This window comes from Pyrus communis, chromosome 17 (assembly GCF_963583255.1).
Source record: "Pyrus communis chromosome 17, drPyrComm1.1, whole genome shotgun sequence".
Classification (NCBI taxonomy): Eukaryota; Viridiplantae; Streptophyta; class Magnoliopsida; order Rosales; family Rosaceae; genus Pyrus; species Pyrus communis.
The window spans coordinates 16,180,959-16,196,730 of record NC_084819.1 but is presented as its reverse complement, the minus strand read 5'-3'; the positions used below and the strand labels follow the sequence as shown (position 1 = coordinate 16,196,730).

At 33.3% G+C, this 15,772-nt stretch overlaps 1 protein-coding gene across 1 annotated transcript; it reads left to right on the top strand.

Moving 5' to 3' along the window:
- The first annotated feature begins 5,766 nt into the window (after positions 1 to 5,766).
- On the top strand, positions 5,767 to 7,545 carry LOC137722100 (uncharacterized). The gene is made up of 5 exons (XM_068461082.1): positions 5,767 to 6,263; positions 6,394 to 6,470; positions 6,668 to 6,704; positions 6,834 to 6,945; positions 7,059 to 7,545. Exons 1-5 carry the CDS (start codon positions 5,987 to 5,989, stop codon positions 7,543 to 7,545), a joined length of 990 nt encoding a protein of 329 aa, XP_068317183.1. The 5' UTR covers positions 5,767 to 5,986.
- Positions 7,546 to 15,772: the final 8,227 nt, after the last annotated feature.

Sequence of the window (15,772 nt, the reverse complement as noted above, 5' to 3'; positions counted from 1 at the left end):
ATCGTCCAACTAAATGTTAAAGTTATTCTTTTCTTGATTGTCAATCTTTTATGCAATAATATATTTACATTAAGTGTGAGGCGATAAATTGGTATCGATCTCGTTATTTAATGTGATTTAGACTTATGACATCTCATTTACATGTGATGAAAAATATCAAGGGTAGTAGTATAAAGTAGCTTTCTTGTACTTTGGATACTATATTAAAATAAGAAATGTGCTTAATAATTCAAATTAAAGTGTATTATCTTTATCAAGTATAAATATGTGTGAAAATAAACACACACATGTATATATATAAATAAAATTTATACTGCATATATATAGAGTAAGTTTTACTAATTCCAATTTTTAAACTGATCAAAATAATTTCCCTACATATATATTGGTTGAACAATTAAAACTTTTAAATTCATCATTTTGGTGTTACTTCTCTAATAGGATAAGTATATTTGAGCCTTCAAGACCCCAAATGCGACCAATATAAGAATTCATAATTTTTCACTTATAATTGAGTGATATATGGGAATGAATCGCTGGACCTTCATGAAAAGATTGATACTACTTTATTCAAGGGTCCAACTTCCTCACCAGTTTTATTTATTATGAAATTTTCAAGGTCTCCATATGAATGCACCAATTTTGTTTTAATAATACAGATGGAAATACCACCCCACCTACCGATAAACTTTGGAGCAGTTGTGAAACTTCTTTGAAAAACTTAAAATTATTTAGATGCCATCGTCGATATCGATCATACATATATTTAAATTAAAGGCCAGTTTGCATGGAATGCAGACCTTGCATGCATTACAATATTACAGAGATGCGGGCACTGATGTCCTAGCTACTAATGTGACTAAAATAATAATAAAATATGTGTGAAGACTGAAGGAGCAGAGAGACCCTAGAAGAAGACAGACATCCTCATTCTCAAATAATGGGTTAGATCCGCATTAATAGGCTCACGTATTCTCATGCAGATTAAACTATTGGCATAAAATACGTATGAATGCGAAGAAAAAGCGACAGAGGAACTGTTGGGCGTTGACCTCACAGGCTAAGTGTTGGAGTGAATCTTTTTGTATTCAGTAGGGCTTTCGTTTCTGTCCATCTTTTGCTGTATGGTGTCTGTCCCCTTCTCTAGCAAGCTATGGTGTGCTTTGAATATTTAGGGCTTAAACTTTATGGGGTGTGATTGGAGCCTTTGACATATTTTCTTTCTTAACTTGTTAATTAGTTCTTTCATATATGGGTGCTTCAGTAATACTGTTGCTAATCTTATCAAGTCCTTGCAATCAATCAACTAGAGCAGTGGTGGATTGAAGGAAAAATTGTTTGGAGGTCATATGTAAAAATTCACAAACATTTCTTTTACAAATAAATAGTCTTTAAAAATTAAATCATATATATTTCTATAATTCATAATTCATGAAATAAATAACATTACAAACTACAATTGTTTATTACAAGCGACAATTGATCAGGACCCGATTGACTTCATATTTGAAAATGTTGTATTATAGCTTCATTATCAATACAAAAAAAAAAAGATATTGAAATTTTAAAAGATATGAAATTTGGTAAAAGTTAGAATTTTATAGATTTGAGTATTAGATATGTCTAGACTAGAAACTTAAGTTTTTTTTTTTTTTTTTTAAAGTGGCCAGGTCTTATTATTAAAAAATTATAGAAAATGATCTGGTTTTGTTGCGTGCAAAGCTGCGCATCAGCATCAAAAGAGACTTTGAATCAACAGCAAAGGAGCTGCACACAATGCCCTGCCCTGCCTTACCTAATGTTCATTGAGACATTTCATCGAGCAGCTATAGGGCAATATCTCAAGGGCAATTTTAAGCTTTAAAGGGGCAACACTTAAGCCTTCTACGGAGGTTTGTCAAAGTTAGAAGGATCAACTGAACCCTTCTGCACCTTAATAGATCCTCCCCTAGGAGAATATATATTCTTTTGTCAACAGATACGTATTAATTTTGGGCAGTCATATGTGTTACCAAACTCTCAATTTGAATCAAACTTTAGATAAGAATTCACTTATAAACAGTGGTTCAATATGATATTCGTGGTTATCTTACAAGAAAATATTTTTACCAACCACAACCTTTTCTACTTTAGAAAAATAGAATCTTTCTGATAAAAAGAAAAAAGAAAAAAAGTAAATAGAATCTACACGGCATACTCTATGCTCAAACAGAGGAGTGAAACCCGTGTTTTTTTTTTTTTTTTTAAGTTTGCAAAGAAGAGAAATACTATTAGATCAAAAATTAATTGTTTACGAATATGATGTTTGTAAGAGATATAATTGGCTATAGAACATATATACACAGCTAGCTAGCACACTTTACTAACCAAAAGGTTACTTAGTGATGATTATTCCATGAGAAATATAAAGTTTGACATGCCACGGTTACATAAATAGCTAGGTGCAAGAACCCCGTGACTAGAAAGAAAAGGGATGACTTGCTGCGCCTTATCTTGTTGACGACCCTCAATATTCACGGCCTACAGATATATACACGTGGGAGGAATGAAAAAGTTCTCTTACAAACCTAAAAGCATAGACTTTGATGATATAAAATCATGCATGCAAGAGAGAAAATGACTTGAAACTTCAATTCAATTCCAGCCCCCAACCAATGTCCCAGAAATTTCTAGCATGCTTAATTTCTACGTTTCATTTCATTCTTTTTTATTCTACGTATTTTATATAAGAAGTTTTTATTAGTAGTGAGAACACAAGTCACACGGTGTACATTACACATGTTACAATAAAAGTGAGTATCAAAGTTGAATGTTTTACTTCTAAGACTTATTAGTGAAGAAAAACCTACGTATTAAATTTTGAATAAAATAATAACATCACGTGACCATCATAAAATTACTCAGCATGTATGAAAATATGAGATGAAAAAAGGTGCGAACTCTTTCGTATATAGGACCCTTGATGTGAATATAACAGCAGCAACATATAGTACTATTTTCTTGTATTTTTCATTTTAAAAAAATTGTTTAGATTATTTTTTTGGAAATAATTAATTAAGAAGACAGTGCCAGTGTGGAAATATAGAAAGGTGACGTAGGTGGCATATGAAAAAGGGCCAAATCTCAAGGAAGAACAATCCCCGTGATTCCCGACGGAAGGCGAATATATACATACAGACCTATATACATGGTGGATATTATCTTTTTGATGGAGTTAGATCTGCATTCAGCAACAGCCAGCTGAAACACATGCATCAACCAGCTTGAGAGTTTTACCCCATTAAATGATTGATATATTCTTCCTGTAAAGCAATCATCCCAAAGGACCCTAGCTTTTACAACATCTTGATACACTACGGGCAATGGCCGTGCTGTATTGTAATTTACCATGGTCATCGACTAAAGTAGATGACATGTTGTCTTGTAGTGCCCCAAAAGAGAAAAATCACTTTAGCTCTTCTACTATGGTTGAGATTTCTTTTGGTATTTTCCTAAATGACTACAACACTATCATTTTTATCAAAAAAAAAAAACAAAAAAAAAAAAATAGAGAAGATTTTTGGGATAATTGTTTTACGAGAGTTGTTATTCATACTCTGAAATTATCATGCACCTAGTCTTTATAAAAACATATATATATATATATATATATATATATATATAAGAGGAAAATAATGTAACGTAGTGAACATGTTTTGGAGTGAAACTGGTAGTTCCTATTTTATGAATCACATATGGATTGAGAGGGTAGTCTTATCCAATCTAATTACAATCGATGTCTCTATAGTAGTTAAACTTAAAACTGAATTTATGTACATGAAATGGATATAAGTAATGATATGTGTCAATTTTTTTGCATTTGTCCTATTTTATGAATGTCTAATTTTTTTTGGTAAGGATGATCTAGGAATGAGGTTCTACAGATATATAGACGATTCAAATTGTTAAAATACATTACAGAGTGAGCCCTACAAAAACGTGTGTCAAAAATTGTGGTAAACGTTCACTTGCGCCCCTAAACTATAGCATAATGTATTATATTTTTTTGTCATTTCCTCTTTATTTAACTGAATTTTTTAACGAAATGATCAATTCTATAGATTTTAAATCTTAGGGACCACTTTATTATCGATTTTAAATTTCAGTAACCAAAGTGAAGAGTTATGCCAATCTCAAAATCATTTGGATAAAATGCCTTAGATTGTCAAACTTGTTAAAAGTTTTGAATTTTATATCAATAGTATTATTTAACTACTATTATTTTTTTCAACACTTGCTAACAGCGAATCAGAATGAACTCTACGTACACTAAAAGACCAATTAAAAGTTTTTTTTTATATTTAAGTTCAACTCGAACTATGATATATTTATCAATATAAAGACCAATTTCTTAGTCTTACTGAAAATATTAAAACACTCCTTGTTTGCTAAGATAATAAAACCTAGTAACCTCCTTGTCTAATATACGGTACTCAAAAAAGAAACAAAAAATAGTACCCTTTGTTTTAATAGAACTAGGGCAACCGGACATGTGAAGCATGTGGTAGGAGAGAAATATTACTTACAAAAAGAAAAGGGATGTGGAAGGGTAAATATAATAGGGTGTATTGTTAGCTATATATTACTAAACAATACTTGAATTTGAGGATTTTGCAACAATACTTATATGTATTTAATATAATTATCATTTGATTGTCGAGATAGTGATTGTATTAAACACATATAATTGTAGCCAAGTCCTGAAGTTAAATTTGTTTATTCAACTTATTTAACTTAAAAGGGATATGAAATTAATTTTATCCTATTTAACTGACAAAAAGAGTTATGTTAATTGATAGCACAAATTATATAATAAAAGTGAGTTACATAATGATAATGTTTATTACACTACCAAGTTACATGCGCTGATTGTTACACTATAAATGTCTTCTCAGTATTAATCCAAGTTATCAGAGGATCATTTAATTACCCATAATCGTTATTCGCTTTTGGGCTTCCTACTCACCTTTAACAATATTGATGTTAGCATTCAATGTTTGCATAAAAAGAAAGGTATGATTGCGCTATGTATTATCGTAAAAGTTTACTGTCTAATGTTATAGGATATTGATAATGTTATTGTTATTAACGACATTGTTATTACTATAACAAATTAGTTTTTATGTTATGGATGTCATATTACACTATTAAAATAATATGTTATGCATGAATATAATTACATTACAAAATTACTATTCAAATTAAACGATAGCAGCAACTTCCTTTTATATTTTTTAAAGGCGTCGTAGACTAACCCTATACCCATTTTTTCATGTTAATGACATCATTTTTTTTCTCTCATTGTTTAAATTAAGACATACTACATATATACCCATTTGATTGGGGTACGCATTGTAATTACCAAGTTATCCCGTGTTGGAATTTGATTAATATATATAAAATGAAGGAGCACGCTATAGCTGGGATAGAAAATATTCCACATAAGAAATATTGTTATTTCTTGCATTGCATGACATCCATACATGCATGTATACGCATGCATGATATATTACCTATTTGCCATATATGTGAATAAAATATCGTTAACCTATCCCCACACAGAGAGAGATGAGATAGAGATCGAGGAAAGAGAGAGGCTAGTTTCTCTATCTTTTGTCATGATCTAGGGTTTCGCACACTTCTTGTATTGTAATAGAGCTGAGCTGATTCTGTCTTGTTATTTCGATGTCTCTTTTGTTGTAAATAATTCTACTTCTCTCTGTCTGAGCATGTGACACTGAAGAAGAAGAAAAAAGAATAGGGACAGCAGCTGCTGCAAGCCAGACCATGAAAAGTTCATCCTCATCGTCTTCTCAATCGATCAACCTACTGAAGGCTCTAATCCCTAATTATCTCCTTTAGTTCCCTTAACTATAATCCACAAAATTACTCAATCCTTATTCTGGTCTCGATCGAGTTTCACTAGCTAGCAGAGATTAATCAAGCTATGATGGGGAGCCAGGGAGGCTCTGAGTGCTCAAAGACAAGTCCCTCGGATAAACAGAATGAGGACGGAAGCGAAAGCGGAGAGAATTATAGCAATGGAGAAAATAGTAAGCCGAAAAACAACGGAGGAAGCTCAAGCAACAGCACAGTTGAAGAGAGTGATCAAAAGAAGACATCAGTTAGACCTTATGTTAGATCCAAGATGCCTAGGCTCCGATGGACACCGGATCTTCATCTTCGTTTCATCCACGCCGTGGAGAGGCTTGGCGGTCAAGATAGTGAGTTAATTACCTCTCTATCATACACCCTTCATTTATGCTTAAATTTCAGTATTTCATCCGAATTCAATTTTAGGGATTAGTTAAATTCATGTCTAATATCGGTTTTGGGTGATGATTTTTGAAGCAGGAGCTACACCAAAGTTGGTTCTTCAACTGATGAACATTAAGGGACTAAATATTGCACATGTCAAGAGCCATTTACAGGTTAGTGGGATTTAGAAAGTCTTTGAAAAACTCTAATTAATTAATTTGTTCATTAATTGTTGAAATTAAGCAATTAATTAGCTCGTTCCAAAAACAAAACAAAAACAGAAATAACTTTTGAAGTTTCCAAAACAAAAACAAAAATAACTTGTGAATTTTCTGAAAAGATTTATTTTCTTAATATTTTCCTTAATCAGATGTACAGAAGCAAGAAGATCGACGACACAGGGCAAGGTGTGTACAAGATTTGCAATCTTGGATTCTCCTATTGATTAAGATAAATTAGGGTTTTCATTGGGTACTAATAATCCCCAATTAATGTTGTTAATTTTCATACAAAATTTATGACCTTTATTTTGACAGTACTAGCGGATCATCAAGGTCATCTTGTTGAATGCGGAGATAAAAATATTTATAACCTCAGCCAACTCCCCATGCTTCAAGGATATAACCGAAGCCACTCTACCAGCTTCAGGTTAATTATAAAGTAACATATTATTCAAATTAATTAACATTTCCCTTAACTTAATTTACTATTTTCATGAATCGAATTTCACAAAAGATTCTTTTTTTCTTGAATTTCCCAAGATATGGATCATACGGCGATACGAATTCCTGGACCGCGCTTGAAAATCCAAGGTTTTCGAGAAGTAGCACTGGATTTCAAGGCAACTGGAGCACTAGTAGTACTGGTAATAATTCTTGCAATTATCTGACAAGTTGTTCATTTGGTGATCATCATCCACAATCATCTTGGATTACTCGTACACTGAAAGAAGAATGCCAGCTCCATAATATCCGTGAGTTCTTGAAACCAAAGGAACTCATCACAAGTTTCAACACCAACCGTGGCCCTTATCGAGATTCCGACACTATAAGCAAGAATCTAGTACAAGATCAGTCGAAGATGTTGAAAAGAAAGGCTTCGGATTGCGATGATCTTGATTTGGATCTGTCTCTCAGGCTAACATCAAAGAAGAATGATGAGGATCATACTCATGAAGTTGATAGTAATCTGTCTCTGTGTTTGTACTCACCTCCCACGTCCTCAAAGCTCAGGAGGTTGAAGGAATGAAGTTGATTGAAAAAGAGGGGAGCTATAGAGACTAGAGCTGGGCAAGTACTCTGGATCTGACTATATGAATAAGACAATTCTAAGTGAGATTTTGAGGTACTTGCTCAGGATAAATATATTAAGTAATATATATTGCATTTTATTGCGAGTTTCTATCTTATTGTAGAACTTAATTTCATACATTGAAATTAGTAGCCACACTTGTTCTTTGTTTCTTGTTTCTTTTCTATATAGATGGCTTAGCATGAACAACGTATCGGTTAGAATTTGGGTAGACCAGTCACCAATTAATGTTCCATTGGTTGATGCATGCTTTTATTTTGTACAAGCTATATCCAATTTTAAAACTAATCTAAATTGTAAAAAAAGGAATTCAAATTTAAATGCGCATGAGATGAATACATATGTTCTAACCAATATGATTACTCCCACCTGTGCATTAATGCGTGCTTTGTCTCATAAAAATGGTTGCAAGTAATTAGAATTAGTACATAATAAAGTATTAGGTAGACATGCAAATTAATGATCCAAATACCATGGACCGTGGGGAATATATGGAGGAAACTTTACTCGTTTTTTCAGTCTAGAGTAGGATTCATTATTTTGACATTTTTTTTTTTCATAATTCTGAACTAGATAAATATATGCTAGTAATTTAATATCAGTTCAAGTATAGTGAACTAGTGAACTAATAACGAAATGAGGTTTGCGTAAGTCACAATTTACTCATCGGCTCATGTTTGTCACAATATATAGTAGATGAAAACTGAGAGAAGATAATACACTGAAACACTTTGAAAGTCTGGTCATTTAATTATGTAAATCTTTTTAGTCTGAGTAAAAGATTTTGTTTGTGCACTTTTTTCTTATATTTATTGGAACTCAGCTGCTAAACCCGTTCACATGCAAGGGTTAAAAACAACACAAATTAAGAAAAAGTTCAAGCCCTTGGATTTAGTCGAAGTGTTGAGGGAGGGTAAGTTGATGGGATAGGATAAGGATAGGTTCGGATTCTTTCAATGTAGTAAAAATAAATAATTGTCAATTTCCAAGATGTAGAAAGAAACTGAAAATGATAGAAATGTTTTGGCTTCATCAACATCTGTCTATATTGATGAGTTAATTATTATGTGCATGCAAATTCAAAGACACGTTAACTCTAAAAAATAAACCATTATTCCATACAACTTTAGACAAATGTTAAATTGCCTTTAAATTTTTATTTGTGATATTGCATATTTTTTAATTTAGTGATAACCATTATTATGCATAGACAATTTTCTTACGATGGAACTAGAAAATTTTCAATTTGTTATAATGTCGAGTTTATTCCTAGCCTGAGTTAGACCATAATTTTTTAGGAGTTTTCAATTTTGTTGATTAAACATCTATTCCTTTTAAGAATGAGAAGTGTTATTGGCACTCCAAAAATCTCATTCTACGTTCCTCACAAATATATTTTTCTTTCATAATATATAAAGTTTGGAGTGTAGAATGAAATTTTTGGAGTGCTAATAACAAATCCCTTAAGAATTTGAATCAACATTTTTTTTCTACAACTTTATTAGAGGTACGTTTGATTATATTGGTATGTTTAATTATCTAAAATATTGGTACATTTGATTTTATAAAAGTCTCGTGTCCTCTGAATTATTATGTTTTTCATTTACTATTATTAAGGTGAAAAGAGAGTTCAAAAATATTACAATAATTGAAAAAGGGAAGAGTTTCGAACCCAGAACACAGGGGTAGAAACCCAAAACCCTATCCACTAAAATATTTAACTACATGTGCTTTCTCTGAATTATTATTTTATTTTCCAATTCTCTTACACGAAGGTGAGTTTTGATGGTCATTCATACTATGGTTAACCAATTTAAATGAGAGTTGGGGCAAAAAACGATGAACTTCCCCATATATTAATTACTGAAGATGTTTTTTGAAATGAAAATTAAGGATAATGCAGCCACACACACACACACACACAAACACACCATCAAGTGATCAATGTTAGGATTAATGCATAGACAAAAGTAATTAAGAGAAAATGAGACTGAAGTTGACAGATATATTGTATATTATACTTTAAATACGTCGACTAATCTCTCTAATCTTTAATTTGTAGCTGATATGAAATTTTGGATTCTTAATTATACACCACCAATCAACACTGTAAAAATTTAGCATAGCATAGTTTATTAGTCACTTATTCCGCAGCCATATTCGTTCTCAAAGTCTAAACCGTTCCAGTCCACGCAAGGGATACTTGAATTAGTGAATATGTTACGAAATAAATAGATTAATTAATCAGTGGTTGATTTCAATTGGGTACTGGTGGTCGTGGACTCCATCGACAGTGACAAAAGTCTTCATTTTGACCTAACCTTTTTTAAAACGCGAAACAGAAGACTTGAAAAAACAGGTGGTGTTACGATGTCTTTTCGACCAAGTCAATAAAAACATATTTGACGTTTAAATTTGAGGAAGTGAATTCAATGCACAATTTTTTTATTCTGTACATATTCATATTCACTTTTTATATTTGAACTAAATGAACCAAACTGAAATTAAAAGACATATAAACAAAGAAGTTAAAGAAAGAAGAAAGATGTACAGATATCATTTCCCTGAATTTGTTGAGTAGCAGCTGGAGTCATTTCCATGTGAGAAGACTTATCATCAAGTGAAGAAGGTGAATCGCTGACGGAATGATGCCCTGCAGAAGTCTTAGCTGCTTGTTGGGAGAAGCCCATGTATGCGTAGTTAATATATGAGAAGATTTCTGTTTAGCTGCACAGACAACGTGAAAGAAATTTACAAGTATACAATTCTAATTTATAAGCTAAAATCAAAATAAAATGAGAAGGAATGTATATGTACATTGATCTCTTGGAGAATAGCTCTTCAAGGTCTGCCTAGACTGCTTTTATACAATAAACTTGCAAGGAATTGTGTTATACCTAACACAATGGACTTTGCTTAGATACGTATCTAAACAAAGATATGTATCTATGAATATATGAAAAGTGCATTTTTTATTTTCCAAAACTATACTTTTGCAGTGACAGGTCTACCCGCAAAAATGTACTATACGCTCTATTATTTGAATTCATAACGCGTAGTTATCAATTGAATGGTAAGATTACTTTGGTCAAAGAACATTTTTTCTTCCAAAAAGAAATAATAATATTACCAAATACGCTACACATTTCCTAATATAGTGTTTTTTCCACGACCGAAAAAATTATGTCGGATTTTGGCTGACGATTACTGTTAAACCAACCGTGCTTTGGGCTTTTGCTAATTAAATAATAAAACAACACTAATTGTCCAGTCCATTACTTATCTTAATACTTTAGGCCCAAGTGTAAATCATGTTAAATGGAAATTGACTTGTTAATAAACATCTTAAATTCATGTTTTTATCAGTATGTATCAAGATAGACGTAAGAAACATATTACGAAACAATGTTAAGTTAAAAATAAAGGTTTAAGGTCAAATATCAAAATTCTTTAATAATCTCACAATCTTTTGGAATACTACTTCAGAGCTTTACATATTCTTCTCAATAAAGTTTATAGAACAAGATACAAGGCCATTTGAATTAGTAAAACTTAATTCCTTGAGGATAAGGGAACTTAGATCTTAAAAAATATAACCTAAAACAAAATCTCTAAGTAAATAGAATTTCATTATTTTTTTTTTCAACACCCCCTACAACTCATGTTGTAGAGAATAAAACTATAAATTAAACCAAAAAATTCAACACCCCCTTCAATCTGGTTCATGAATATCAAATGACCCAGCTTGACATGCTTCATTGGTCGACATTATATTAGTATCAAGAAGTGTGGATTGCCGTAATAAGTTACCAGATGGTCCTTTTTCTTTTAAAAAAAAAAAACGAAAAAAAATACCATTGATCGACATCTATATCAATTCAAGCAGTTAAGACGATCAACATCAAGCAGTCATGATGATCAATATCTAGCAAGCTGTGGTCGATCTAGGCCCAAACCATTATTTGTTTATGCAATATTAGAGAAATGATTCAAACTTAAAACTCCGCATGCAGAATAAATATTTTTAACCAATTAAGTTGCAAGTTTGTTGCAACCAATAATATTTGGACCAACAGAAATATTAATCAATAACTAACTTAAACTTAAATAGCAGTATATTGGTAAAAATATATAGTGGCAACACTTAAGGATAAGAATATAATTTTACAATCAAATCAAGATGGGCATAAAAGTGTTGGAATATATTAATATTTTAGGTATTATATCATTTGGGTTTTCTTATAAGTTTAGTTTGGACCTAACCTGTTAGTATTAGAGTTACGTTTGTTTGTTATAAATATAAGGGTAAATCTCCGTTTACTACCGTCAAGTTTCGTAATTTTCAACATTTAGTACATAAAGGTTTTTTGGTCCCAAAATCATATCTAAAGTGTTAATTTTGGAACAATCTCATACATCTGTTAGTCTGGCTGTTAAGTCTCCCGTTAATTTATAACGTGGTGCTCATGTGAACAATAACTGAACGTGACGTATTAAAAAAATAAATAAATAAACATTAAAAACTTACAAAATTACAAAAAAAAAAAAAAAAAAAATAGTCTTCTTCCTCAAACCCCTGACACCCCTCCCTTCGTTGGCGCCGATCCACACTCGAATTCTCACCCGATTGCTCATCAGAGTAAAATCCCATAACCAAATTCTTAGCAAAGCTTCCAACCACAACTGAAACGAACCCAGTTACAGCCGTAGAGAAAACCTTCTCGAAAACCCTATCCGAAAAGCTCGAATTCTCCAAACCCTTCCCCGTTTCACTCTCATTCTTCACCTCCAATTTACACCCTCGAATCATCCCAACTGTCATACCCTCTGTAATCCTACTCAGTGACACAGAGAACTCCTCCGGCCTGGCAATTTTTGAAATTTGCTTTAAACTTTGGGGCATTTCGTCCGAATCAGAACGCAGAAATTCCTTCAAATCCCCAGAGACAACACCAATCGTCTCGGCCGAATCAGAGACCATTTTGACCATAGAAATTAGAGCTCCTACGAGCTTCAGGAACCTCTTCCTCTTCCTGGCCACGTGGCGGCTGTGCTCGCGCCGACGAAGGCGGATTGGACGCCCTGGAGTCGCAGAGAGAGGGAGAAGGTGAAGAGGAGTGGATCGGGTGGAGGGGATGGAGAAGACGAAGGGGGTGGAGGGGATGGAGGGAAGGGATGGAGAAGGGGGGGTCGGGGGTTTGAGGAAGAAGAATTTTCTTATTTTTTTCTTCTGTTTTTTGTAATTTTTTAATGTTTAATGTTTAATTTTTTTTTATTTTTAATATCCGTGGATCACGTGGCGTTCAATTATTGCACGTTTTGACGAAGCTCCGACCCGAGAACCACTTGGATCGAGTTTGAATCCACTTGAACACCTGCAAATCAGATCTGATAAATCCGCCGTTGCTGTTCCGCACCACCAACTACCACTATCGGAATCTGCTTCCAGGTTCTGAGGAATCGTCTGCGCCGCTTCACTTGACAACCTGCACCGTACCAGCTGCTGAAATGGCACCGCGACCCGCTTACCAGTGTTGCTTTTGCTGTGTTGATTATTATTTTTTTTTTTTTTTGTGAGGAAGAAAGGAAAAAGGAAAGAGAGAACAAAAGAAAAAGGAAAAAACAAGGAAGAAAAAAAAAAGAAAAAAAAGAGAAAAAGGAAATAAAAAGTTGGGAGGCTTTTTGGCCCACACGGGCAAAGAGAAAATATGGGGCTGTTTGCCGCCATTTTTGGTTTGATGTCTTTGAGATCCACAAGAGTTGTTGGTCTGTTTGGAATTGTTTTGTAATCGTCATTTGAATGCTTAGATCTGTGATCACTCGAGTAATAGTACTTTATTTTTATTCGTTCGTAGCTACAATTGAGATATGGAAATTTCGTTTGTTTAGATATGAGTTCTTTTCATACTCTCAACACTAGCCAGTTTGAATCAGAATCAGTTTGCCAGCCATAATCAGTTTGCCAGCAAGAACTAGTTTGCCAGTCAAGTCAAGTCAAATCAAGTCAAGTTCAGTCAAGCTTGTTTGCAAACCCATGTTGTATACTGACATGAGTTTGATTGGAATATATTAGTATTTTAGGTATTATATTGTTTGGGTTTTCTTATAAGTTTAGTTTGGGCCTAGACTGTTAATATTTAGGTTAGGTTTGTTCGCTATAAATATAATGTTTCGTAGCTCTGTGGAATAAGTTAGTCACGATGTAACCTCTTGAGATTTTGTAACCGTTTCGACATTTTTGTTTGTTTAATAATTTTCTTATTATTTTGTAGTCTTGTTTGTTCGTAATTTGATATTCAACTAACCGAACCAATAACTTGCTAAAATTTCATCTTTAAATTATTCTGAACTTGTTCCCTGCCATATCAGAAGATGGAAACAAACATTTCTGCCACACCCATTGCTATGGCAAGCTATAAGCATCTATCAAATTGGATCCATGATCGGCATGATGTTAACGACCAGGAAAAGTACCCCTTGTGTAGAGGAAGAGTAAGAGAGCAATGACCAAGGTGGCAAATAGCAGGATCAGAACCAGCATCATAATCTCCCCGTGGAGACCAAACCTTGAGTCACCGATGGAGGGGAGAGGTTCATCGTTTTCAGAATTGTTGGGAGCCAATGAAGGTGATAATAATGGAGCACTTGCCATGCTGAATAAAACTTAAGGGGTAAATTAATTTCCTTTGGCTCTAGGAATTTAAGAGACTGGTTCATGTTGCGTTTCATTTGTTCATTGATTAGTTGGTCCAGTACTTGGTGGTTGAGGTAATATTACCATGTCTGGATGTGAAAAATGAGGAATCGAGCTGACGAATCTGCCGACAGAAAGAGAATGCATGAAATGTACTATACTACCATCAGATTGCCGTGCAGATAAGCAGGTTTTGACACAATGTTTGGCTACAATCTAATCACACATCAAGCTCGCAACTATATGCCAATAAGTACGTCTACTGTCTATACTATGTCATGTCCCCTCTAAACCAGCCTAATGTACGTTAATGGACTTAACATCACTTAGGGGTGGTTTGTAAATACTTTCGTAGGAAGCATCTCTAATTAACCACATTGAAAAGAAAATCAAAGAACGATGAGAATTGAGAAAGATGAACGAGAGAGAGAGAACTGAAGAGGAAAATAAAGAAGATGAATGTGCTTTTTCGCTATTGATTGAATGATTGTTCGTTACAACACATAGCTTATAAGCTACTTATACAAACAAACTACTTATACACATATAACTGTACTAATTCAATGCACAAGATGATGTCACATGTCACTAAATCAAACACATCGCATAGTGACACATCATTTAATACTTCCACTCGACCATATGCTTGGATATCAAGTATATATGGTTGGAACAAAAAAATGAAACCCAAACTCTACAAAAATTGCCCCAATTCATCAATGAATAGTAGTAAGGGCTTATTGCAGCTGCAAGGCATACCATTGTTGGAACCCAGATGACTCAACTAAGGAGGTATATGATGCATTTTAATCCACATTTGTTTGCTTTCTGTTACAACCCTTATTAATACTCTTCTACTAGCCTTCTGAAGTATACAGCTTAAGAGTATGAGACGGTGAAGCCCTTTTGGAACTTCGTCTGTAATTTGTGCCTTTGTATAGATGCAAGTCTGAAGTCAAACCCTGGTGACAGACGGCAATCCAACAATCTATCAACTCTTATATCAAGATCATTATTCCCCCTGCTTCGAACAAATTGTTTCCATATCAGCAATCCAAGCAACAATTGTTTTTTTTTTTTGGAACAACCTGAATTCCTTCTCCATTTACAGCTCCTACGCCTAGTCCTAGCACATGGTACCATGTTGCAAAAAATAAAAAATATAAAAAATCTGGAGATGAGACAGATACCACCAAGAGGACCAATCTGTCAGTAACTCTATCGTGGGAAGATCCGCAGCATCCAAATGAAATACCAAAACAGCTCAATACAGCAGTTGTAACATACCCTCATGCCAGTAATAGATTTTTCTAATTTCAGAGAGAAAAAGAGAGAAGGCACTCATGTTCTAACTATTTATAATAGGCTAAAGTTCATATGGCATTCATTATTGATATATGCTTAATAAATAAAAATATATTCTTCATAAGGTTCAAAACAAAAATAGGCTATTGACATATGGCTAATAAA

Excerpts from the sequence above, each read along its gene's own strand:
- LOC137722100 (XM_068461082.1), top strand. The coding sequence starts at position 5,987 with ATGATGGGGAGCCAGGGAGGCTCTGAGTGCTCAAAGACAAGTCCCTCG. Across the intron at positions 6,264-6,393 it reads GAGGCTTGGCGGTCAAGATA|GAGCTACACCAAAGTTGGTT; the intron begins GTGAGTTAATTA and ends TTTTTGAAGCAG. Across the intron at positions 6,471-6,667 it reads ATGTCAAGAGCCATTTACAG|ATGTACAGAAGCAAGAAGAT; the intron begins GTTAGTGGGATT and ends TTCCTTAATCAG.